At 44.9% G+C, this 27,670-nt stretch overlaps 1 protein-coding gene across 1 annotated transcript in view; it reads left to right on the top strand.

Annotated features, from left to right (window-relative positions):
* KCNQ2 (potassium voltage-gated channel subfamily Q member 2) overlaps nucleotides 1-27,670 on the top strand; it is a 136,191-nt gene that overhangs the window by 54,930 nt on the left and 53,591 nt on the right. Inside the window, exons 5-8 of the mRNA XM_081949838.1 lie at nucleotides 2,273-2,398; nucleotides 4,113-4,223; nucleotides 7,197-7,292; nucleotides 8,998-9,092. Of these exons, the coding sequence (XP_081805964.1) occupies nucleotides 2,273-2,398; nucleotides 4,113-4,223; nucleotides 7,197-7,292; nucleotides 8,998-9,092 (428 nt within the window). The remainder of the gene's footprint in view (nucleotides 1-2,272; nucleotides 2,399-4,112; nucleotides 4,224-7,196; nucleotides 7,293-8,997; nucleotides 9,093-27,670) is intronic.

Genomic DNA, 27,670 nt, shown 5'->3' with positions numbered 1-27,670 from the left:
CCCTTTCCGAATAGGACTCGGGGCGGCGTACAATGGAGTAAAAAACATATAACATTTACATAAACCCATGACATACATAAATACAAAGACACACATGTACGGAGGAGGTTAACAGGTACAATACATAGACAATTAAAAACCATTAAAATACCCTAATTATAAAACCCCATGTACAATCCAAATTCAAAATGTTAAAAACAGACAGTCAGGAGGGGTACGAGAAAATTACGGTTGAGCCAGGCCAGATAGTTGAAAGAGGTGGGTCTTCAGTTGTACACGGAAGGAGCGGAGATCGGAAGTAATCCTGATGTCACGGGGGAGGTCATTCCACAGGGCTGGGCCCATCACAGAGAAGGCCCTGCTCCTGGGTGTCGCCCCCCGGCACTGTTTGGCGGACGGCACCCGGAGAAGTCCCTCTCTGTGAGAGCGGATTGGTCGTAGGGATGTGTGGGGCAGGATGCGATCCTGCATGTAACTAGGCCCTGTGCCATGAAGCGCTTTAAAGATCATAATCAAGACCTTGAAACGCACTCGGTAGACCACAGGAAGCCAGTGCAGCTCGCGCAGGAGAGGTGTTACAGGGGAGAATCTAGTCCTCCCCATGATCACCCGCGCGGCCGCGTTCTGGACCAACTGTAGTCTCCGAGTGCATCTCAAAGGAAGCCCCATGTAGAGAGCATTGCATCTATTATCTATAAGTAACATATGTCTTCAAATTCAATTTTTTAATGTAGTAAACATTTAGCATAATTAATTTGCACATTTAAAAGCATTAGTATAGTTTACCCACATCTTAATTAGGTATATACTATTGCCATGATTAATATATTTTATTTCATTTTACTAATTCCGTGTTCCTAGATTTCCCCCCTCTTTTTCTTCTTTTTATATGTCTTATATCTTTTCTTCTGAATTTTTTTCTATCACTTTTCGATAGTTTGCTTGGATAGCTGCCCCCCAAATTTTTCTTTTCCACTTCCTATTGTTTCTCTTTTTATTTTTGGCTACTTTCTTTTGTGGATACCATTTTCCTTTTTTCCTCTACTCTTTCTGTGCCTCTATAAATCTCAACAGCATTGTCCAACTGAGTTTTATTTTCCATTTCTTTTTCTACATTGTTAGCTTCTTGTTTCTCATTTGTGTTCCTTGTCTGTTCCTCTGGCTTTTTCTTTTTCTTTTTATTAGCTCATTTGAGTCTGTCCGGATGCTTCTGGAACTCTGTTCTGGGTTCAGGCCGTTTTTATCTATTTGATTTTTATTCCACCTCCGCTACTTATAAAAGTAACGAAGGTGGAATAAACATCAAGTCAATAATTCAAGGTGGAAAACATACATGACATTTCTTCCTCCTCCAGTTTTCCCCACAACCACCATGGGAGGTGGGTTGGGCTGAGAGAATAACTGGCCCAAAATCACCCAGCCAGCTTCCATGCCTAAAGTGGGACTAGAACTCACTGTCTCCTAGTGATTGTCCCAAAGTCACTCAGCTGGTTTTCTTGCCTAAGGTAGGACTAGAACTCACTGTCTCCTGGTGATTAGCCCAAAGTCACCCAGCTGCCTTTCATGCCTAGAGTGGGACTAGAACTCACTGTCTCCTGGTGATTAGCCCAAAGTCACCCAGCTGCCTTTCATGCCTAGAGTGGGACTAGAACTCACTGTCTCCTAGTGATTGCCCCAAAGTCACCCAGCTGCCTTTCATGCCTAGAGTGGGACTAGAACTCAGTCTCCTAGTGATTGCCCCAAAGTCACCCAGCTGCCTTTCATGCCTAGAGTGGGACTAGAACTCACCGTCTCCTGGTGATTGGCCCAAAATCACCCACCTGCCTTTCATGCCTAGAGTGGGACTAGAACTCACTGTCTCCTGGTGATTAGCCCAAAGTCACCCACCTGCCTTTCATGCCTAGAGTGGGACTAGAACTCAGTCTCCTAGTGATTGCCCCAAAGTCACCCAGCTGCCTTTCATGCCTAAAGTGGGACTAGAACTCACTGTCTCCTGGTGATTGGCTCAAAGTCACCTAGTTGCTTTTCATGCCAAAGGCGGGATTAGAACTCTCAATCTCCTCATTTCTAGGCCAGCAACTTCACCCCTAGACCAAACTGCCTTTTGCCACATGTGTATCCCCCTGCCCCTTTATCTCATGGCATGGTTATTATGGCAATATTTTTTCCTCCACTGAAGCCGAGGACCGACGAATAAGCAGATTTTGGGGGTGGGGGGGAGAAACATCCCAAAGCTAATTTTGTCTTCATTTTTCACTTTCGCCGTTTGCAGGAGCTGATCACCGCTTGGTATATTGGATTCCTGTGCCTAATTTTAGCCTCCTTCCTGGTGTACTTGGCTGAGAAAGGAGAAAACGATCACTTTGATACGTATGCTGATGCCCTCTGGTGGGGCCTGGTGAGTATCTTTTCAGGCTGTGAATTTGGGGCTATCAACATAGCCTCAGAAGTATTGGTAGTCCTCGACTTACAGCCATCCGTTTAGTGACCATTCGGAGTTATACAGCGACATTGAAAAAAGTGACTTATGGTTGCTTTTCACATTTATGACCTTTGCAGCATTTCCAGGGTCACCTGATCAAAATTCAGATGTGTTAAAAATGGGAGAGACATGGGAACAAGGTCAGCCAATGAATAGGCATAGCAACTAAGTCAGCCAATGGGAGCTTAATAGATCTGAGTCTGTGCAGAGAATCGAAACTGAAACTTAAGCAGTCTGCTGCTTTGAGAAGTAAACTAGCAGTCTGTCAGGGCTCATCTGCTAAAATGAAGCTAACTGCTTATGTTTGCCTGTAACTCTCTTGCCTTGTGTTTACTTGGGAGAATCACCTGTTGGTATTGTACATTTATTCATCTCTTCTTATGTATATAAAAAAGTTAATGAATCCTGCTGCATCAGTTATCTGTGTGTGCTGCTGGATTTGAATTTATGTAACAAACTCTGACAAGATACCTGGCTCATATTTATGACAGTTAGAGCAGGGATCTCCAACCCCTGGCCCGTGGACTGGCACTGGGCCACATCATGCCAGAAATTAGTCTTATCTAACTATCTAACTGGCTGTGGCTCTTCTCCATCTCCATTTCCAAAGTCATTCCCACATATTCATTATTGTTCAGATGCTAATGTGTCTTCAAAGAGTGCTAACGATTCTTCACCACCCCATGGACCACAGCATGCCAGGCTTCCCATTGTCCTCCACTGTCTCCTGAGGCTTGCCCAAAAATTCATGTTAATTGCATTGATTGACCCTATCTGACCATCTCATCCTCTAATGTCCCCTTCTCCTTTTGCCTTCCATCTTTCTCAACCTCAGGGTGTTTTCCAATGAGCCTTCTCTTCCCATTTGTCCCAAAGGTGCTTCTTTCAAAAGGCAACCGGACTTCCTTTGTTTTTGCTTGAAGAGGTTTCGCTTCTCATCCTAGAAGCTTCTCCCGTTCTGAATGAATGATGGAGGATGGAAGGATTTATATTCCTTGTAGTCATCTGGTCGTTAGCACTCTTTGAAGACACATTATGGGCAGACAGAACCTCTGGCTTGAAAGAGGGGTCAAAGAGGCCATCTATGTCAAAATTGAACAGCCCCCTCTCAATGGAGGGGGAGGGATGTGACACCACCCATCTTCAATTTGCAACATGGTCCTTTCAGCAGTCCCAGAAGGCTCCCCCCCATTTGCACTACTCAGGTGACCCTGAGGACACATATACACCTCAACTGCCTCAATGACTCTCAGTGAGAGTACTAATGACCAGAGGATTGCAAGGAATATGAATCCTTCCATTCCCCACCATTCAGCCAGAACCTTAAGAAGCTTCTTGGATGAGAAGTGAAACCTCTTCAAGGAAAAACCAAAAAAGTCCAGTTGCCTTTTGAAAAAAGCACCTTGACCGGGATGACTGAGAATCTACATAGGACACTCTTCTCATTAGGTTGGCCAAAATATTTGAGTTTCCGCTTTAGGATCTTATTTATCACATACAATGTATACAACCTCCAATGCTTGTTTATAATGCGTAGGCTGACATATGTACAGCAGGTTCTTTTGATATTGCTCCTGCGCCAATATTAATTTTGAAGATACCGTACAATGATTCGCTTGTTTTCCTCCAGATTACTCTGACCACCATCGGCTACGGGGACAAGTATCCACAAACCTGGAATGGGCGTCTCCTGGCAGCCACCTTCACTTTGATTGGGGTTTCCTTTTTTGCTCTCCCAGCAGTAAGTAGCAATATCTAGATTGTCTAGATATGTATTCTAAGTGTTGTATTGTACGCCGCCCCGAGTCCTTCGGGAGAGGGTGCGGCTAAGAAATAAATATTTATTATTATTATTATTATTATATGTCAAAAGTACTGAGGATTAAATAGCTGCCAGCTGATGAAAAGTTGTAAGCTCTAATCAGTAAGCTGATGCAATGATTCTTTTTGGGAGAGGGGGCGGTTTAGAAATGTGAATAAATAAATAAATAAATAAATAAATAAATAAATAAATAAATAAATAAATAAATAAATAAATAAAATCCTGATTCATTGCAGCTATGGTATAACCCAGCATGCAGGGCCATGTGCGTGCCCTCCCCCCATGCATACATACACGAACCCTCCCCCCCGTACATGTGCGCGTGACCCCTTACCCTCCCCCCACTTTGGGCACACAATGGCATGGTGGACCTGTTTTTTCGCCCTCCCCAAGCTCCAGAGGTTTTCTAGGATCCTGGGGAGGGTGAAAACGGCCTCCCCTGCCCCCTCACAGGTCCTCCGGAGGTTGGCCCATTTCCTGACTTCCGGGTTGCCCATACGGAAGCCTCCGGAGGGAGAAAAACAGCCGTACGGACAACCCGGAAATCCATTTCAAAACTTCCAGTTTGCATGTTAGCCCAACGCGCAAACTGGAAGTTTGGAAATGGATTTCTGAGTTGTCCGTAGGGCCCATACGGAAGCCTCCGGAGGGCGAAAAATGGCTGAAGATGAAGGCCGAAATAAGCTGGCCAGTGCGCTGGAGCTGACAGAGCAGCACTTTGCATGTCCTAAGAAATGGCTCCGCATGCCATAGGTTTGCCATCCTGGGGATAACCCTTTTAAGACTGACGGGAGGTCCACACAACTCTATTATTTGTCTGAAGGCTCTGTGTGCTGTGTTTTGCTCCTGGGTCTATCTCATAATGGTCATAATACTAGCCAGGCTGCCAAAACTCTGACACAATAGCACTTAGACACATATACCGCTTCACAGTTCTTTACAGCCCTCTCTAAGCGGTTCACAGAGTCAGCCTCTTGCCCACAATAATCTGGCTCTTCATTTTACCCACCTCGGAAGGCTGAGTCAACCTTGAGCCTGGTGAGATTCGAACTGCTGAATTGCAGGCAGCCGGCAGTCAGCAGAAGCAGCCTGAAATACTGCACTATAACCACTGTGGCTCAGTAAAGTCCTCTGCAGCGACCTTCTCTTGGAAAGAAGGCCAAACACGCCTGTTTGGTCATGCTGTGGCTCACTTAGGATGGAAAGCACCTCCATTGTCTGTGGCCTCAGAATAGTTTGCAAGCTTAAAACACGCTATTTTAGTCCAACGAAACTGAACGTATCTAGAGATAGTCCTTGACTTACCACCGTTTGTTTAGTGACCTGAAGTTACGACGCTGCTGAAAAAAGTGACACGGCTGGTCCTCACCGTTACGAGCAACTCGGCGTCCCCAATAGGGTGTGTCAAGTTTTTCCAACTTTCACTTTCCAAACATTAGGGGTGCCCAAAAGTTGGGGCATGCCTGGGGGGGGGTTGTAAAGATAGTTCGGTTACTTTAATATAATTTAAATGTGCTTGGTAAATAGCTACATAAATACAATAACTTTTTAACATTTTGTTTGTTTCGTCCCCCTGGATATGTGATTGTAATTGAAGCACCCGGCAATTATCGCACTTTGAAAAAAATTCAGTATCCCACGGTTATTTGTGACCTTCGTTTTGTGACTCTTCAAAGTTACAATGGTAGTAAGGAGACAAGGGGGAATTGCCCCCCCCCCCCCCAAAAAAAGAGAAAATTAAACAGTAAAAGTGGGAATACTGGGGAAAGACTGGGAAAAGTCACCAAAACAATAGAATCAAAAGGGAGAAAAAAAGATTGGGAAGAAAAAATATAGAAATTACAAAACTAAGAAAAAGGAAAAGCGAGGTGAATGGGTGGAAAGAAGTGAAGAGAAAATGGTTAGGAAGGAGGAAAGAAGGGGAAGGATTTACTAGTAGAATAAAACGAAATATGTTAACATTGCCAATGGTGTATAGTTAATAGGATGTGAGGGGAATAGATCAATATTATTAATTGTGGATAACCAACTAAGTGAAATGTTTACTATACAAAATTAAATCAGAGGATATATGTTATTTGTAGAAAAATAGAAGAATAGATGGAAATGAAATGTTAAGTTTGATTAATTTGGAGGGGCCAATAATGATATTGTTTATTTATAAAGAAGAAATTAAATTTAAGATGGAAAATGCAGAAAGAAAATAATATGGCTGAAATTGAAAATGGAAGTATGTTGGCAAATGAACTATGCATATAAGAAGATGTTAAGGGGGAAATCTCGGGCAACACTTAACAAGAAGTTAAAATATGTAACCAAAAAAAAGGGTTACAGTATTGGTCAAAATGTAGGCCCTTGGCAACTGGCATGTATTTAATTGATAACCACAGTGTCTTAGGGTCGTGATCTCCATGTACGGCCTTCCAACAAGCCAAGTGGAAGGACCAGGGGAGACATGATAGCAGTCTTCCAATATCTCAGGGGTTGCCACAAAGAAGCGGGAGTCAAACTATTCTCCAAAGCACCTTCAGGCAGGACAAGAAGCAATGGGTGGAAACTAATCAAGGAGAGAAGCAACTTAGAACTAAGGAGAAATTTCCTGGCAGTGAGAACAATTAACCAGTGGAACAGCTTGCCTCCAGAAGTTTTAAATGCTCCAACACTGGATGTTTTTAAGAAGACATTGGACAACATTTGTCTGAAGTGGTGTAGGGTTTCCTGCCTAAGCAGGGGATTGGACTAGAAGACCTCTAAGTTCCCTTCTTGTTATTCTACGAGATTGGACAGACACTTGTCTGAAATGGTATAGGGTCTCCTCCTTGAGCAGGGGGTTGGACTAGAAGACCTTCAAGGTCCCTTCCACCTCTGTTATTCTGTTAATTTAATTTTCAGGGAATTCTAGGTTCCGGCTTCGCCTTGAAGGTTCAAGAACAGCATCGTCAGAAGCACTTTGAAAAAAGGAGAAATCCTGCAGCTGGCTTAATTCAGGTGAGACGAGAGAAAATGGGGTGGACTTGGGAAAAGCTGGATCTCCAAGGAGAGAGAAGTGGATGTAGAAGGTGGTGAAAGAGAATTGATTCATGCTGCAAAACCTTCCAGAGCTGGGCTCTCCGATCTTGGCAACTTAAGACTTGTGGACTTCAACTCCCAGAATTCCCCAGCCAGCCTATAACTCACTTAACAACCAGATTGCTTAACAACATAAATTCTGGCCACCAGTTGTGGTAAGTTGAGGACTACCCATGCATCAAAGATCATGGCAATGTAGTTTCTCCCCTGCAAAATCTAAATTAGCAATAGCACTTAGACTTATAGACCGCTTCGCAGTGCTTTACAGCCCTCTTTAAGCGATTTACAAAGCCAGCATATTTTCCCCAACAACCTAAGGTCCTCATTTTACTGAACACAGAAAGATAAAAGGCTGAGTCAACCTTGAGCCGGTTAGGATCAAACTCCTGGCAGTGGGCAGAGTTAGCCTGCAATATTGCATGGAACAGAATGGGAATGGAATTTAATGTAATGGAATAGAAATAAGAATAGAAATAGAAGTAGAGTAGAATAGAATAGAACAGAACAGAACAAGAACAGAACAGAACAGATGTCAGGGTTCCAAGTAACACCCCGAAAAAAAGAAGACTCCAAGACTTGAGTTTCCGCAAAGTTCCATTTTATTAGAGATGTCCTATTGGCACATTTGGGAAAACCCAAATCTGAAAGTTTCCAGGTTTTTCCCACTCAAACGAAAGTTCAAGTCCCTGTCCAGCACCCACATGTCCATCACATGGTCCAATCAGGCCCCGTCCCAACTGGAGATGCCTCCCAGTCACACCCCTCCAGGTGCGGGGCAAGATCTCCTTGACTCTCTGAGAAAGGAATGTTAATTTGACTATGTCTACTCCACTCCATATAATTCCCCCTTCCAGTTTCCCACAGCAATAAATGTGGCCCAACGCAAAAGAGGTTTCCAGGCCTGACAGGGTAATTAAATCGCTGTGTCATTGGAGTGAGATTTAACATTCATTCAAACACAGGCTTGACTCCAAGACTTGAGTTTCCTCAAAGTTCCATTTTATTAGAGATGTCCTATTGGCACATCTGGGAAGTCCCGAATCTGAAAGCTTCCAGGTTCTCCCCACCCAAATGAAAGTTCAAGTCCCTGCCCAGCACCCCCACATGTCCATCACGTGGTCCAATCATGCACCGTCCAAAACTGGAGATACCTCCCAGTCACACTACTCCAGGTGCAGGGCAAGACGTCCTTGACTCTCTGAGAAAGGAATGTTAATTTGACTATATATATCTCCATACTCCATATAATCCCCCCTCCTGTTTTCCCACAGCAAAAAATGTGGCAGGCCTGAAGGCCCAGTGCAAAAGGTGGCTGACAATGGAATTAGCACTTAGACTTATATACCACTTCACACTGCTTTACAGCCCTCCCTAAGCGGTTTACAGAGCCAGCGTGTTGCCCTCCCCCCCAAACAATCTGGCTCCTCATTTTACTGACCTTGGAAGGATGGAAGGCTGAGTCGACCTTGAGCTGGTCAGGATCAAACTGTTGGCAGTCAGCAGTGGGTAGAATTAACCTGCAATACTGCATTCTCACCACTGTGCCACCACCAAATGAACTTCATTACTTGCTTGTTTAACTTTTTTGATATCACATCTGCCTCTCCTTCCCGTATTCCCTCAGGCCGCATGGAGATTCTACGCCACTAACCTCACCCGAACCGATTTGCACTCTACCTGGAATTACTACGAACGGACCGTCACCGTTCCCATGTACAGGTAAGCATTTCATCTGGGCCCATAGATTCCTCTGCAAGTAGTCCTCGGCTTACAACCAACCCTTTGTTTAGCCTCCGTTCAAAGTAAAACAGCACTAAAAAAATAAAGTGACCGATGACCATTTTTCACACTTATGACCGTTGCAACATCCCCACGGACATTTGATTAAAATTCAGACGCTTGTAACTGACTCGCATTTACAACCGTTGCAGGGTCCTGGAGTCATGTGATCCCCTTTTGCTGCCTTCTGGCAAGCAAAGTCCACAGGGATGCCAGGTTTACTTGACTATTGTGTTACTAACTTAACAACTGCAGTCAGTCACTTAACAACGGTGGCAAGATAGGTCGTAAAATGGGGCAAAACTCACTTAACAACTGTTTTGGTCAGAAATTCAGTTATGGTTGTGAGCTAAGGACTACCTGTATTTCTATCCATCTTGCTTATTTTTTTGTTACATTCACCAAAATGCTATGTTTGCAATGTGGTTTTCATTTCTTTTCTTTTTTTTCAACTCACTGGGAAGTTCGCTTTCTATTGTTTTCAAATGCTAGATTTAGATTTATTTCTCCATGGCTTAGATTGGTTTATATTAATTTCTTTTTCTTTTCTTGCACATTTATGTTTCTCCGTTGGCCATCGTCTTTATTTTTCTGCACCTGTTTCTCGGTGGGTATTGTTTTCTGACAATTGCCATGTCAGGAACCTGAAGACGGTCTGAAAGGCTGGCCTTGAAAAGTAGGTAAAAATAAATAAATAACAACCCCTTTTTTTCCAGTTTTTTCCCCCCATGACTTTTCTCTTTCTATCTCCTCTAGCATTTTGACCTGTGCTGTTTTTTTGTCCATGATGTGGAAAATGAATTATGGAACAAACATCCTTTCTGTAAATGAAGATTATTTCCCTGGACAGCCTAGAGCCGTGATGGCGAACCTATGGCATGTGTGCCACAGGTGGCATATGGAGCCCTCTCTTTGGGCATATGCGCCATCGCCAGCTGTGGTGTGCACGAAGATCAGGTGGCTGGCACGCGCCTGTACACCGGCCAGCTAGTCTTCAAGTTTCCGGAGCTCTGGCGCGCGCGTTCCGGTTTGGACACTCGGTGCCAAAAAGATTTGCCATCACTGGCCTAGAGTTCTGTTTCTGAAGAAACTGTAAGATGGGTGGACTTCAACTCCCAGAATTCCCCAGCTAGCCATGCTGGGAATTCTGGGAGTTGAAGTCCACTCATCTTAAAGTCGCTAAGGTTTGGAAACTCTGGCCTAGAATAACTAAATGATTTCGGTTTCTAACAAGAAATTAAATGGGGAGCAGAACATATGGAGAACATGGTTTCCAATTCTTCGTGAAAATAATGTCCAGGGAGAATGGTGATCACAGAATAAAGCAGCCTTCTCTAGTATGTGTCTTCCAGGTATGTTGGAACTGGACTCTGCTGAGGAGGAATTTTGGGAAGAGATCATGCGAAGAAATCAAAATTAGAGAAATCAGCCATAGTTATTAATCAGGTTGAATGACTCAACTGCATTAAGAAAGGATAGCTGACTACAGAAATGGTTGTTCTTGATTGAGTGGGTGATATTGGATATTTGCAAATAATTTCTTTTGTGGAATGAGAAAGGGGAAAAATCTGGCTGTTTGTATGTAGGAGCTAAGCAATTTCAGGTCTGATTGTTATTGGATGGAGTCAGAGGCGGGTTGCAAATCCCGGCGCTACCGATTTGCTCGTGCTTGTGCGCTTGCTTGCTTGTGCAACGCTTCTACGAGTGCACAGAAGCATCTGGGCGGGCGGGCGGGCGGAGCCACCAGGTGCCCCCACTACTGGTTCGCCCGACCTGGGCCGATCCGGGAGCAACCCACCTGTGGATGGGATACCAAATTAGGAAGATTGGGGAAAAAAAGAATTTTTAAAAATATTAGAAATTAGAAAAAATTAGAAAAACTCCCAAGAAGTAACAATGAAATATAGTGAACAACATCACAAATTTTATTTTAGAGACGTGGTGGTTAAGGTGCTGGTTTAGAAATCAGGTGAGAGTGAGTTCTAGTCCACTCTTAGGCAGGAAAGCCGACTGGCTGACTTTGGACCAATCATAAAAGGAACGGTAATTTCTAGTTCCTTCTTGGACCAATTACCAGGAGATGGTAAATTCTAATCCTGCCATAGTTGTGAAAGCCTCAGGTGAGTTTGAGCCAATCACCATGAGATGGTAAATTCTAATCCCGCTTTAGGCATGAAAGCTGGCTGGGTGACCTTGGGCCCATCACCAGAAGTCTGTGATTTCTATTCCTGCCTTAGATAGGCATGAAAGCTGGTTGGGTGATTTGGGGCCAGTCACTCACTCTCTCTCAGACCAATCCACCTCACAGGGTTGTCGTTGTGGGAAAAATAGAAAGAGAGAGATTTATTGGTTTATGATGGTTATGTTGGACTAAGAGTGTGAAGACTCAGTTTCATCTTTAGGTCGAAAAAACAAGGGAAAAAGTACAGAATCGGTCAGTGATGGTGAACCTTTTCAGCACTGAGTGTCCAAACTGGAAAGCACATGCGCCGGAGTGCTGGAAATCCAAAGACCAACTGGTCAGCTGGACTTTGGGTTTCCAGTGTACACGTGCACGCCAGCCAGCTGGACCTCATGTGTGCTGGAATGGTATGTGCACCCCGCCAGCTGGTTTTGGGATTTCCAGTGCTCTGGCGCATGAAGACCAGCTGACCGGTGACACGATGTAGAAAAGATGTGGAGACCCTAGAAAGAGTGCAGAGAAGAGCAACAAAGAGGATTAGGGGACTGGAGACTAAAACATATGAAGAACGGTTGCAGGAACTGGGTATGTCTAGTTTAATAGAAAGAAGGACTAGAGGAGACATGATAGCAGTGTTTCGATATCTCAGGGGTTGCCACAAAGAAGAGGGAGTCAAACTATTCTCCAAGGCACCAAGAAGCAATGGGTGGAAACTAATCAAGGAGAGAAGCAACTTAGAACTGAGGAGAAATTTCCTGACAGAACAATCAATCAGTGGAACAGAAGTTGCCTCCAGAAGTTGTGAATGCCCCAACACTGGAAGTCTTTAAGAAGATGTTGGATAGCCATTTGTCTGAAACGGTGTAGGGTTTCCTGTCTAGGCAGGGGGCTGGACTAGAAGACCTCCAAGGTCCCTTCCAACTCTGCTATTGTATTGTATTGTTATAGAGTTTCGTGCTTGACCAGGTGGTTGTACTAGAAGAGGAGTGGGTTTGCTGTTACTGCCGGTTTGGGGTGCGCCTGTGTGCAGTTGCCTGTAAATAGGTGTGCGCTTGTGCAGAACGTTAAAAAATGCCAAAAACAAAACAAAACATGCCACAGCGACTGGGGAACCAGTTCGGAGGCGTGGCCAGCCTGGTTCGCTGCCAGTTCTGCGACCTAGGCCAACATTCCACTATCGGTTGGCCCGAACTGGTGTGAACCGGTAGCAACCCCCCTCTGGATTAGAACAGCGCTTTTCAACCTGTGGTATGTGAACTATGGTATGCGTGCGAGAGGTTGAAAAGCACTGTAAAAAAAAAGTTTAAAAAACTTTTGTAAAGTTTTTTTGTGTAAAAGTGTAGCGTGGGGACGAGCTGAAGCCCCTTTGTTAAATGAGTTTTATTCCCATTTTACGACTTTCCTTGCCACATTTGCTAAGTGAATCACTGCAAATGTTAAATTAGTAACATGATTGTTAAGGGAATCTGGTTTCCTTTGGGAATCTGGGAATCTGGCACTGATTTTCCTTCTCAGAAGGTCGCAAAATGGGGCAAAACTCACTTAATAACCATCCCACTTAGCAAAAGAAATGTTGGGCTCCATTGTGATAATAAGCCGAGAACTAAGCTATATACATGGATACAGTTTATTTGCAGGTTTCAGGCTAATAAACAGAAAGAGGAAATAAGCTGTTTCCAGCTGTCAAGCTTATCTCCTTCTTCAGCTAAATCAGGTTTATTGCTCATTTTCCAAATTGTGGCTGTTGTTGTATTTCTATAAACAGAATATCTTTCATTTTGTGGCACATTGGGCACTATCTAATAAAATGAAATTCAATGGTGAAAAGAGTAAGGTTCTACATTTAGGCAACAAAAATGGAATGCACAGGTACAGTATAGGTGGTACCTTGCTCAACAGTAGTAACTGTGAAAGGGATCTTGGAGTCCTAGTGGACAACCATTTAAATATGAGCCAGCCGTGTGCAGCAGCTGCCAAAAAAGCCAACACAGTTCTAGGCTGCATCAACAGAGGGATAGAATCAAGATCACGTGAAGTGTTAATACCACTTTATAATGCCTTGGTAAGGCCACACTTGGAATACTGCATTCAGTTCTGGTCGCCACGATGTAAAAAAGATGTGGAGACTCTAGAAAGAGTGCAGAGAAGAGCAAGAAAGATGATTAGGGGACTGGAGACTAAAACATATGAAGAACGGTTGCAGGAACTGGGTATGCTAGCTTAAGAGAAAGAAGGACTAGGGGAGACATGATAGCAGTCTTCCAATATCTCAGAGGTTGCCACAAAGAAGAGGGAGTCAAACTATTCTCCAAGGCACCTGAGGGTAGAACAAGAAGCAATGGGTGGAAACTAATCAAGGAGAGAAGCAACTTAGAACTGAGGAGAAACTTCCTGACAGTGAGAACAATTAATCAGTGGAACAGAAGTTGCCTCCAGAAGTTGTGAATGCCCCAACACTGGAAGTCTTTAAGAAGATGTTGGATAGCCATCTGTCTGAAACGGTATAGGGTTTCCTGCCTAGGCAGAGGGTTGGACTAGAAGACCTCCAAGGTCCCTTCCAGCTCTACTATTGTATTATTGTATTGTTGTATTGTATTGTGTTTTAGATATTTGTTGTTTTCTGTATTTTGAGTTGGAGATTAGACTACATAAACCAAATGCCACACACAAATAAAAGAATTCTTATAAAACCTTAAACGATAATTTAGGTAAATGCAAATGCAGTTTTATACCTTGAACAATAACCTATATATATATTTCCCCCACGAGTGCTTTACCAGATAAGACTTAAAACTCAGAATTACAATCAAAACAAGCAAGCAAAAGGCATAGAATATTTGGCTTTTTTAAAAATAAGAAAAACAGCAATGATGGAATGCCTCTGGATACTTTTGGCAATAAGAATTCCATTTTGGCAATAAGAGGGACTGAGGAATCAGGGTTATTTAAATATGCTGATTTTTTAAACTATAACACAGTCTTTGCACGTTTTGGGGTTAGCAAGAAAGGGTCATGCAGGGGACACAAATTATGGGAAATTCCCAACAATAGGCCCATCTGCAGATATTCCAGAATCCTTCTTATTGAGAAACAAGCTGTGTAATTTGTCAGCAGATGACTCAATATGGAGTCTGAATCTCAGAAGATTTGGGATGTTTTCTTGGATGCTGAATAAAAAACGAAATCGGCCGGTTTCCAGATCTGTGGTTTTTCTTAATGTAGAACCATTCCTGGTTCTACATTAGGTTCTAGCAGGGCATAGTCATCCAATTGGCTTTCATGCCTAAAGCAGGACTAGAACTCACCAACTCCTGGTTTCTTGGCCTGGTTCCTTAACCACCGGCTGCCTTTGCACCTAAAGCACCATAGGATTCTTTTCAGTAAGAGCCAAATAGTCTTGTTTCCTTTTAAAAAACAAAACAAAACCAGATCAGGAATCCTGGATGAGGCCCAAATGATTATTTCTGTCCTTCTGGATGAATGTATATCAAGACGATGCAGTTCAATGAAGGCTAGTCAGTTGCAACAGGAAACCATGGTTCACTTAGAGTTTATCAGATAATCATGGGCCAATGTCTTTCTCCTGGCCTTATTGTCTCTTTTTTTTGCTCGCTTCGGCACCTTGGACATGCCACGTGTATTTGGAAGCGTTGATAGGATCATTTTGCACAGAATTATCAGGAAATAGCCCCTTGATCTATTTTTACAGAACTTCTCGGGCACGTAAGCTAAGCTGAGCTCCGTCCTTTGAATAATTGATTGGGGCGGTGAATTTTTAATCTCCTTCAGAGGTCCTCAGCAACACCTTTGTTGTGATCAAATTCACTTCCGGGAGAAAATGCTGCATTTCCACGGGGGCTCTGCTGCTGGTCGCTTGCCCTTCTGGTTGCTGTGGTATTTATTTATTTTTATTTTTATTTATTTATTTCGTCAAGCATGTGTGAGTCAACATACATATGAATAAACATGATTTTGGATACATGAAGTGGATACGAATACAAAGAAACATTAGGACAGGGGCGGTAGGCACATTGGTGGGCTTATGCACGCCCCTTACAGGCCTCTTAGGAATGGGGTGAGTAAGACAGTCTAAGGCAGTGATGGCAAACCTTTTTTGGCTGCCGTGCCAAAAGCAGGGGGGAGCACGGGGGGGGGGTCGTGCGCCAGCTTGCCACACCCGTAATGCTATGCTTGCAATGCCCCCCGCGCACGCATGCGCGCGGTCAGCGACACCCGCTGCTTTTGGCGTGGTTTTTTCACCCTCCCCAGGCTCCAGAGAGTTTCTAGGAGCCTGGGGAGGGCGAAAACAGCCTCCCCCCCCCGGATGCGCTCTGGAGACCTCAGGAGCTTCCCTGAGGGGAACCCGGAAGTTCGGGAATGGTGACTTCTGGGTCCCCGTACGTCTGTTTTTTGCCCTCTGGATCCTTCAGGGGCCTTCAGGAGGGCTCCAGAGGGCAAAAAACAGACCTACGAACAAACCAGAAGTGACTTCCGGTTGGTATGTAGAGCCGTTTTTCGACCTCCGGAGCCTTCAGGGAAGCCTCCTGAAGGCTCCGGAGGTCGAAAAATGGTCCTACAAGCAAACCGGAAGTCTGTTCCTGAATTTCTGGTTTGCCCATAGGGCTGGTTTTTCTCGCTTTGGAGGCTTCAAGGAAGCCTCCGGAGGGCGAAAAACGGCCTCAAAAGAAGGCCAAAGTCTTCGCATGCCTTCACGTGCCCTGATAAATGGCTCCACGTGCCACCTGTGGCACGCGTGCCATAGGTTCGCCATCACGGGTCTAAGGTTAAAATTTTGGGGGTTTGGGAAAGAAACCACAGAGTCAGGTAGAACCTTCCAGGCGTTGACCACTCTGTTACAGAAGTCGTATTTTATGCTGTTGAGTTTGGAGCGGTTTGCCTTAAGTTTGTATCTGTTGTGTGCTTGTGTATTGTTGTGGTTGAAGCTGAAGTAATTGACAGGTAGGACATTGTAGCGGATAATTTTATGCACTACGCTTAGGTCAGACCGAAGGTACCATAGTTCTGAGTTGTCTCAAACCCAAAATTTCAAATCTGGTGACCTAAGGTAATTCTGTTGCGAGCAGAGGAGTGGAGGACTCTCCTCGTGAAATATCTCTGGATTCGCTCGATTGTATTAATGTCCAATATGCAATGCGGGTTCCAGACTTTGGATGCGAGATGAAGGGGGTATGAATTTAATAAATAAAAATGCATGAACTGGGTAGGTAAATCCTGGCCAACTGTTAGATGTGACTGGATGGACATAGTTTGCATTCAAAAGCTTTGAACAATGCTTGGAGAGTGTTTTCAAATTTCAGAATATGGGTAAATTTGTTCTGGGTCATGTTTAACAGATTAGCAGATTTGGAAGGGACCTTGTTGATCATCTAATTCAATCTCCCCACCCAAGCAGGAGACCCTACATTATTTTTGACGGATGGCAGTCCAGTCTCTTCTTGAAAGCCTCCAGGGTTGAAGCTCCCACAACTTCTGAAGGCAACTTCTGTTCCATGGATGGATGGTTCTCACTGTCAGAGAATTTCTCCTTATTTCTAGGTTGAATCTCTCCTTATTCAGTTTCCATCCATTATTCCTTGTCTGGCCTTTGGGTGCCTTGGAATATAGCTTGAATCCCTTCCTCTCCATGGCAGCCCCTCAAAGATTGGAACTGCTCCTGGTCGTTCTCTTCACTAGACTAGCCATGCCCAGTTCCTGTAACTATTTTAGCCTTGTCCCCTAATCCTCTTGGTTGCTCTTCTCTGCACTCTTTCTAGAGTCTCTCACCATCTTTTTTATAGTGTGGTGACCAAAACTGGATGCAGTACTCTTGATCTGGTCTTACTAAGGCTTTATAGAGTGGTATTAGTACCTCATTTTATCTTGATTGTATCCCTCTGTTAATGCAATTTAGGATTGCACTGACTTTTTTGGCTGCCGCCACACACTGCTGACTCATATTTTGCTGGTTGTTTGAATAGGAGGCCACCAGGTGATATATTTGGCTGGACCAGGCAATCATAGAATGAATGACTTTGCCTTTAAGTCAATCCCCAACTCAGTTCGAGAATCCCATAAACCACCATTGATAAGTAGTCATCAAATTCCTACAGTTTCAGCCCACGGAACGGCTGCTCTTACCAGCAGGATATTCCTCTTAATATTCCTCTCTTAATTCAAAAACAACCCAACAACTTGAAAGAGCCAAGAACAAGATATGACAATAATAGAATAACAGAGCTGGAAGAGACCTTAGAGGTCTTCTAGTCCAACCCCCTGCTCAAGCAGAATCGTTCCGTTGTTAAGTGAGACATTTGTGAAGTGAGTTTTTGTCCCATTTCACGACTTCTCTTGCCACAGTTGCTAAGTGAATCACTGCAGTTGATAAGTTAGTCACTCGGTTGCTAAGTGAACCCGGCTTGATTTTGTTTGTGAGAAGGTCACAAAGGGAGATCGCGTGACCTTGGGACCCAGCAACCGTCATAAATATGAACCGGTTGTCAAACATCTGAGACTTGATCCCATGATTTGTGGGGATGCTGCAAAAGTCATAACTAAAAAAAAAAAACGGTCACATTTTTCAGTGCCGTTGTAACTTTGAATGGTCACTGAACGAAGCTGATGTAAGTCGAGGACTACCTGTAGGGCAGGGGGAAGCTTCAGCAGAAGTTGTCTCCGGACCCCCCCCCCCCCCCATTGTGCCATGACATCATTATTTCCACACCAGCCAGATTTTATGGGCTTAGTTTTCCTCCTTGTAATTAGGTTTAATAAAACTCAACGTAAGCAGGGAGAAGATTAATTAATGTTTGTCAGCCCCTGGAGAGCTTTTTTTTAATCACAGGCGGCGTTTCCACCATTATCAAGCAAGCCACATAGGATGCACGTTAAGCAATTTTGCAGCTTCCTTTAATAAGTCACCGTGGAAACATTAAGGAGCCGCGCGATTAAGGTAAATAAAATCTCTCTAATATATGCAGTTATAATCTGCCTCTAAAGGGACATGGTGGCTCATCGGCTAAGACGCCGAGCTTGTCGATCAGAAAGTTCGGCAGTTCGGCGGTTTGAATCCCATAATGGAGTGAGCTCCCGTTACTCGTCCCGGCTTCTGCCAACCTAGCAGTTTGAAAGCACGTTAAAAATGCAAGTAGAAAAATAGGAACCACCTTTGGTGGGAATCAGTGGTGGGATACGACCGGTACGACCCAGTACGGGCGTACCGGTGCCTACTGGGAACACCAGGTACCATTCCAGCACGGTGCTCTGAAGGGCCCGTCCTTATCTGTATTTGAGCCGATTGGGGCTCATGCGCATGGAGTGTACGGCGCCTGTGCGATGCTCTGCCGAGCAGCTGGAGCGTCGCGGGTGCTAAGTACCTACGTGCATGCATGTGGTGGACGCCCACCGTACCGTTTGCACTGGGATCCGGAACCCAGCACTGGTGGGAAGGTAACAGTGTTCTGTGCGACTTCGGCGTTTAGTCATGCTGGCCACATCACCACGGAGACGTCTTTGAACGGCTCTTCTGCTTTGAAACAGAGATGAACATTGCCCCCTAGAGTCAGGGGAGATAAAAAAAATACTAACTAATTAAAGCACCTCTCAAGGAAAAGGCTTTCCGTGTGTCCTGGCCTGTCAGCTGCATATCTCCTGACTCTTCTTGGTCTGGCTCCTTGGTTCAGCTTGGCTGGGCAAAAGTTTCACAGATGCAGCTGTGAAGTGATGTGGAATAATCGATTTACTCCTGCCAACTGGAAAAGTGCGAATGGCTGTTGTATCCGCAGTGCCTTTAATTCACTCTTCGGTTGTTCTTGGGAATTTGTGGGTTGAGGTTGAGCCGTTTTGTAAGAGAGCATTAACGGAATAGAATAAACAGAGTAGCGGAGTTGGAAAGGACCTTGGAGGTCTTCTAACCCAACCCCATCCCTGGGCAGGAGAACCTATATCATTCTAGACAAATGATTGTCCAATCTCTTCTTAAAACTTCCAGGGTTGGAGCACCCACAACTTCTGGAGGCAAAGCCATTCCACTTGTTAATTGTTCTAGCTTGCTTCTCTCCTTGATTAGTTTCCACCCATTGCTTCTTGTCCTGCTTTCAGGTGCTTTGGAGAATAGCTTGACTCCCTCTTCTTTGTGGCAACCCCTGAGATATTGGAACATTGCTATCATGTCTCCTCTAGTCCTTCTTTTCATTAAACTAGACCTACCCAGTTCCTGCAAATGATATCACCTGTAAATGATAGTTAGAATAGAATAGAATAACAGAATTGGAAGGGACCTTGGAGGTCTTCTATCCATCTGTTGCTTCGTGTCTTGCCTTCAACTGGTTTGGAGAATAGCTCGACCCCCTCCTCTTTGTGTCAGATATTGAGACACTGCTATCATCCCCCCCCAGTCCTTCTTTTCACTAATTAGGTAAAGGTAAAGGTTCCCCTTGCACATAAGTGCTAGTTGTTCCTGACTCTAGGGGGCGGTGCCCATCTCCGTTTCAAAGCCGAAGAGCCAGCGCTGTCCAAAGATGTCTCCATGGTCATGTAGCCGGCATGACTAAATGCTGAAGGGGCATGGAACGCAGTTACCTTCCCACCAAAGGTGGTCCCTATTTTTCTACTTGCATTCTTTATGTGCTTTCGAACTGCTAGATTGGCAGAAGCTGGGACAAATAACGGGAGCTCACTCGGTTACACAGTGCTAGGGATTCGAACCGCCGAACTGCGATCTTTCTGATTGACAAGCTCAGCGCCTTAGCCACTGAGCCACTGCGTCCTGATTAGATTAGCCATCCCCAATTCCTGGAACCATTCTTCATATGTTTTAGCCTCTAACTCCCTAATCACCTTTGTTGTCCTTCTCTGAACTCTTTCTAGAGTCTCAAGAATCTTTTTTTACACTGTGGCAGTTGAAACAAAAAGTTCCTGAACCTTTATATTAATTAGACTTCAGCAAATGGAGTGAAGGGGTGGTTTTCCCTGCTCTCTGGGGAAACCCCTGGAAGAGCTCATACACGGGTTCAGAGGCAGGGATCAGTGATACCGTAATGGTATACACTTCAGTTTGAGTGGGAGTTATGATGGAAGTCCTCACCCAGCACCAACTGTGAAGTCTTGGATGGGAGAAAGTGTCATGCTCAATCAATGCTTCCTCTAATCCAGGGGTGTCCAAACATGGCAACTTGAAGACTTCTGGGCTTCAACTCCCAGAACTCCTTAGTCGGCATAGTCTTAAGCAGGCGTGAGATTCAGCCGCTTTGGACTGGTTCAGGGTAACCTGATGCTAATTTTGCATATAGTTCGCTGAACTGGTTATTACAAGGACCAGCTGGCCCCGCCCACCCCTCCCCTCCCAGGAGTCTCCACGCAGCCTGTTCATTGGGCCAGGGAAGTGCAGGTCCCACGCGGAGACTCTGGGCGGGCAAAAAAATAAGCCTACTGGAAGTTCTAGAAGTCTGGAAACCGGCCCGTTTCCAGCTTCCGGAGGGCATCCAGAGCCATTTTTGCCCTCCTGGAGGCTCGAGGAAAGCCTCGAGCCTGGGGAGGGTGAAAATTCCCCCCCGGCTGTAAGGGGGCAGAGTAGGCTACACACCCCATGCCCATGCCCACCCAGCAGCATCCAGAGAACTGGTTGCTAAAATTGTTCAATCCCACCTCTTGGTCTTTAAGGTTGCCAAATTTGAGAAATCATGAAGTCTCCTCAACCTTTTTATTTCGTGCTATAGCTCCCCTTTATCCTTCAGCCTGGAGCTCGGCAGAAGGTCGGTGAGCTTCATCTACGCGAGGAATTAGAAGGGGAACTCATCAAATTTGCAGGTGATACCAAGTTGTGGAAAATTCCTAACCCTTTGGAAGATAGGCTCAAGATCCAGAAGGATCTGGGCAGACTTGGACATTGGACCCTCTCGAACTAGATGCCGTTCAAGACAGTTATCCTGTCTTGATGTTTGGTTCATTTTCAGGATTGATTTGAGTTCTACGCAAACCATACTATAGCCCAGGGGTCACCAACCCTTCGGACCTCAGGGACTACTAAATCCATAATTTCAAATCGGGGCTATTTTTGCCCCCTCCATGGCCCCAGGAACACTCTACATGTCTCCCACACCCTCTGCACGCCCTCTTTTTTTGCCTCACAAACCCCCCCGTGTGTGTCATATTTGCCCGCCCCGGCCCCCAGGAGCACTTTGCAGGCATCTCAAACTCTCTGCCTGCCCCCTTTTCACACCAAAAATGAAGCATGCAGAGGGTTTGGGAGGCCTGCAGAGTGCTCCTGGGGGCCGGGGAGGGCAAAAACATTTCTTTTTAAATTTACCACTTCAAAATCGTGGTGCGTCTTATACTCTGGTGTGTCTTACAGTTAGAAAAATACGGTAGATATGAAAAGAACAGGTGGAACATAACGGGGGGAAATTTTTTTGTGTGGAAAAGCTAAATAGGACATTGAGGGCTAGGGCATTCCCCGTTCAACAGGTGTTAAATAAAATTAAAAGCTTGAACCGTGTCCACCGTATAGCTAGTCCTTGACTTACAACCATTTGTTTAACTTGTTTGAAGTTACAACAGCACAGAAACAAGTGATTTACAACTGGTCCTCACACTTAAAACCACTTGCAGCATCCCCAGGGTTAAAATTTGGGGGCAGTTAGCAATGGGCATGTACCTGTAGCCCTCAACTTATGACCACAACTGTGCCCTAAGTTTACGTTGTTAAGTGTGAAATTTGGTAAGCGACTTTTGCCCCATTTTGCAAATGTTCTTGCCAAAGTTGTTAAGTGAATCACTGCAGTTGTTAGTAAGCTGGTTGTTAAGTGAATCTGGCTTCCCCATGGACTTTGCTGGTCAGGAAGTCGCAAAAGGGATCACATGACTATGGGACACTGCAGCCGTCATAAATATGAATCAGTTGCCAAGCATCCGAATTTTATTCACATGACCACGGGGTCGTAAGTGCGAAAAACGGTCATAGGTCATTTTTTTTCAGTGCTGTTGTAAACTTCGAATGTTCACTAAATGAATTGTTGTAAGTCGAGGACTACCTGTATTTATGACAGCGCAGCATCCCAGGGTCATGTGATCTCCACTTGTGACCTTCCCAGCTGCCTTCCGACTAGCAACCAAAGGGTGAAGCCGGATTCACTTAACAACCATTTGATCCCCTCCAGCGATTCGCTGAATAACCATGGCAAACAATTGTAACATTGGGCATGACTCATTTGACAACCCATTTTGGTTAGTGACAGAAATCCTGGTCCTAGTCATGGTGGTAAGTCGAGGACTACCTACAGAACAGAATAAGAGTTGGGAGGGACCTTGGAGGTTTTCTAGTCCAACCTTGTGCTCAAACAGAAAACACTGTACCAGACAAGTGGCTGTCCAGTTCCTTCTTAAAAACCTCCAGTGTTGGAGCTCCCACAACCTCTGGTGGCAAGGGGTTCCACGGATCAATTGTTCTCACTGTTAGGAAGTTTTTCCTTAGTTCTAGGTTGCCTCTCTCTTGGAATACGGCATTCAGTTTTGGTTGCCACGATGTAGAAAAGATGTGGAGACTCTAGAAAGAGTGCAGAGAAGAGCAACAAAGATGATTAGGGGACTGGAGACTAAAACATATGAAGAACGGTTGCAGGAACTGGATAGGTCTAGTCTAGTGAAGAGAAGGACCAGGGGAGACATGATAGCAGTCTTCCAATATCTCAGGGGTTGCAACAAAGAAGAGGGAGTCAAACTATTCTCCAAGGCACCTGAGGGTAGAGCACGAAGCAATGGGTGGAAACTAATCAAGGAGAGAAGCAACTTAGAACTGAGGAGAAATTTCCTGACAGTGAGAACAATGAATCAGTGGAACAGAAGTTGCTTCCAGAAGTTGTGAATGCCCCAACACTGGAAGTCTTTAAGAAGAGGTTGGATAGCCATCTGTCTGGAACGGTATAGGGCAGCGATGGCAAACCTTTTTTGGCTCGCGTGACATAAGGGGGGGGCAGGGGGGTTGTCCATGGGCGTGCTGCACCCATAATGCAATGTGTGACACCCCTGCAGTGCACATGCGCGCATGAGAGGCGTGACACCCCCCCCCATTTTTCCATGCTTTTTTCGCCCTCCCCAGGCTCCAGAGGCTTTATAGGACCCTGGGGAGGGCAAAACAGCCTCCCCTGCCCCCCCCGGAGGCCCTCCAGAGGCTTCAGGGACCTTCAGGAGGCTTTCCTGAAGCCTCTGGAGGGCTAAAAACCACCCTTTTTAGGGCCTCGGGGGCAGGGGGGCGGGGAGCCTCTTTTTGCCCTCCCCAGGCGCCTATAAGGCCTCTGGAGCCTGGGGAGGGCGAAAAATGGCATGTGCGCTGGCCAGCTGAGAGCGCAACACCTCGCATACTCTGGCAAATAGCTCCTTGTGCCTTCTTTTCTATTCTATTCTATTCTTGATTAGTTTCCATCTGTTGTTTCTTGTCCTTCCTTTAGGTGCTTTGGAGAACAGGCTGACCCCTTCTTTTTTGTGGCTATCCCTCAAATATTGGAAGACTGCTCTCACGTCACCCCTAGTACATCCAGTCACACATTTTAATACTCTTGAGTTGGGCTCTTAATTATGGCTCTGAAGAAGTGATCATTTATGGTTCAGTTTTTGGAACACTTGTCTTGACTGATCAATTGATTCAACATATTTATAATCTGTCTGTCAAATCTCTAGTTGACACTCCCCGGCTGATTCATGTCTGGAGTTTGCCTACTCAACGGGATCTACTTGGCCTCTCTGCTAATTTTCCTTCTTCTGTTTCCCGCTCCCTCCTATTTCATTTCAAAATATTCTTTATTCTTTCCCCCCTCCTCCCCTTTTCTCTTCTCCTGTTTTGAAAATCCTCGAAAGCTCACAGCCACAAACCTATAGTGCCTCCAGGTATGCAGTGCATGTGAATGGGTGTTTGTGTGTCACGTTGTGGCTCTCGTTGTTGTTGTTGTTGTTGTTTTTCCCAGTTTCGTTTTGGAATGAAACTCACTCAACTTTTCTGTATTGCGTGCACAACGGGATTTCCCTAAATGACAAACCTTCTCTACAAAATAAGGCGAAAATCACTTTGTGGGCAGACTGTCAAACCTAGGATTGTGTATTCTTTTACTTCCATATCAAATTGTGCTGGGCATTGTGGCCGCAGAAATATCTGAAGGATATGGTTAAAAAAAATAAATCAAGATGGAAGCTTCAATCACGCCATTGTGGAAGCCATCTTGACTTTTCTGACCTCATCCCCTGACCCACGGATTAAGAAAATATCATTTCAAGCCACTGTAGAAGACAGCAGGTGAGTCCTCTGGTGAAATTCAGTTGGCTTAACCCGGCAAATATTAAAATTATCTTGAATTTATACAGCTATTTCTTCTCACTGGCTTTTCCTAAATTAGAAGAATGCTTGATTTTTGCCATTTAGCCTGACCTGGCACGATGCAGCCCTGTGCCAGCGAAAAAAGAGCTCGGGAGGGCTGTACTGGCAGAGGGCTACAGGAGGCCGTCACAGCCGAAAATGGAGTTCGGGAGGACCGTGTGCAGCCCACCCGAGATCTGTTTTCGCTGGCAGAGGCACCACAGGTCGATCCTTCGCTGTTTCCAGGGTGCCCCATGGGCCAGATCTAAGCACCCTGCGGGTTGGATGAAGCTTGCGGGCCTTGAGTTTGGCACCCCTCTTCTAAACCAAATGGCGATAAATAGCTTTTGAACACTCTCCCGGCCCCGCTACATGCTGTGTTCCTAAAATAGAAAGCTCATCAAACTATACTTACTGATCTATCGGCTTGCATGAATGCTAAAGGGGACATGGTGGCTTAGTGGCTAAGACGCTGAGCTTGTTGATCAGTTTGGCATGTCGGCGGTTCGAATCCCTAGCGGCGAGTAGCGGAGTGAGCTCCCGTGACTTGTCCCAGCTTCTGCCAACCTAGCAGTTCGAAAGCACGTAAAAATGCAAGTAGAAAAATAGGAACCACCTTTAGTGGGAAGGTAACAGTGTTCCGTGCGCCTTCGGCGTTGAGTCATGCCGGCCACATGACCATGGAGATGTCTTCGGACAGCGCTGGCTCTTCGGCTTTGAAATGGAGATGAGCACTGCCCCCTAGAGTCGGGAACGACTAGCACATAGTATGTGCGAGGGGAACCTTTACCTTTACTTTTATGAATGCTAAGCTGGGCTAAAAATGGAGCGGAGGTTTGACAGCTAAATTCAGGACACCAGTGCAGTGTTTCTTAACTTCAGCAGCTTTGAGATATATATGGTGGACTTCACCTTCCTGAATTCCCAAACCAGCATGCTTATACAACTGTAAACCAGAATGTACTGCCTGGCCTCTAGAAACATTAGCATATTATCACAACCAAGACTATTGTATTTGAAAGCAGAAAGGAAAGCCGTATGACTCATGACATGAAATAATGCAAATCAGGCTTTTAGTATAATTTGAGTGAAGATGCCACAACATGGAAGATGTCATTTTGACATCATTGTGGCATATGAGCATACTGTCCCTTTTAAAGATATTATCCCTAGGGGAAAATGTCAGTGCTTTTTTAAAAAATCTGGAAAGTTTAAGAGGTGTGGAATTCAACTCCAAGCATGTTGGCTGGGAATCCTTAAAAGTTGCCATGTGTAAAAAAAACAAAAACAAAATCCGGGGTTAAATGTTCCAGCCCAGGAATCTGCCAACTCGCCAACTTATAGACTTGTGGACTTCAACTCTCAGAATTCCTCAGCCAACGTGGCTGCTTGAGGAATTCTGGGAGTTGAAGTCCACAGGTCTTAAGTTTTCAAAGTTTGAAGATACCTGGAACCAGACAATAGAATGGAAGTTGTCTTGCTCAATTACAACTTGATTACAACACCCAACCTGACCCTGGGCGAACCGGTTGTTAAATTACCCACCTGCCGCTATCAAAGTGGATCCTGGGTGCTGTGCTGCAAGGGAGAGGCCGGCGCGAGGGAAGAAGGAGGAGCAGGGAGAAGAAAGAGAGAAAGAGGCCTTCTCCTTCTCCCGGCCACCCCGTTGCCCTTTTCTCCATTGTAGCACAGCGCCCAGAATCCACTTTGATAGCAGGGTGGATGGGTAATTTAGCAACCGGTTTGCTTGAACCAGTACAAACCAGCTGAATCCCTCCACTGCTTGTTAAACTTTTTCAAACTTATGATCGTTGGAGAAACTCCATGGTCACGTGATCAAAACTTGGGCACTTGGCAACTGGCATGTATTTAAGACAGTTTCAATGTCCTGAGAACACATGATCACCTTTTGTGACCTTCTGACAAGCAAAGTTAAGGGGGAAGCCAGGTTCACTTAACATCTGGGTTACTAACAGAACAACCGCAGTGATCCACAACAACTGTGACAAGAAAGGTTGTAAAATGAAGGAAAACTCATTTGACGGTTTTACTTAGGAAGGGAAATTTGGGGCTCAATTGTGATCATACGTCAAGGACTACCTGCAGAGAAAGATTTTTTTCCAGCTTTGGACAAATGGCCTAACCTCTCTCTTTGACCTTTGCTGACCTTCCTCACTCTCCCTTTTTCTTTTACAACAGCTTCATCACAACCGATACCCAATATCTTTTTGTGGTGTGTGCATGTGTGTACTTGTGAGAGTGTATCTCGTTTGTGACACTTACGTTGTGCTTCTTTTGCAACTGATTGCTTTGAGGCATGACCAGCGATGTTGACTTTGCCTGATCGTTGTGTGTGCTTCCAGTAACAACTCACAGTGTGTCTTTCGCTACTGGTAGTGAGCACCGCCCAATACTTTATTTTATATACTTTAATTAAGGTTTCCGGATCTGGACTGCCAAACTACAGGCTATCATTAGGTGGCAGTAAAGGACCACATCTGTGGTGTCTCATTGTCACCATCTAGTGGTAATTTGAGGTTTTGCAGCCCAGACCTTGTAGTCTTAGCTTTCCAAAAAAGTCAGATTGTCTTGATAGTAACAGAAAAAAAAATATCTCCACGTTCGGAGGCTCAAATAAAGCCTACAGACCGGGTGAAATTTCTTAAAATTTTCACATTCAGCTGCATGTACTGTGTTTTATTCTGGTGATTGTATGATTCTTTGTGCCCAGTTCTTTTATTCAAAACTATGGTGCATCTAACAAAATCGCGTCTTCTGGAAAGAATGGGAATAAAGTCTCAAGAGTGGAGACAAAGTGTAGAAAGTTATAAGAATTCTCTATAAGGTTACATGGAAATGAAGATGTGGGTCATATATGCATCACATTGCTTTTTTGCAACAAACTGGTATTGTCGGGGCTAATCCATTCAAGACAAATGGGGGGGGGGCAATTCGTTGATTGGTTTTTGAGGGGCACATTCAAATGAGCCATTCGGT

Source organism: Natrix helvetica (assembly GCF_964273705.1).
Source record: "Natrix helvetica genome assembly, chromosome: 3".
Classification (NCBI taxonomy): Eukaryota; Metazoa; Chordata; class Lepidosauria; order Squamata; family Natricidae; genus Natrix; species Natrix helvetica.
This window is presented reverse-complemented; position numbering and strand designations above follow the sequence as displayed.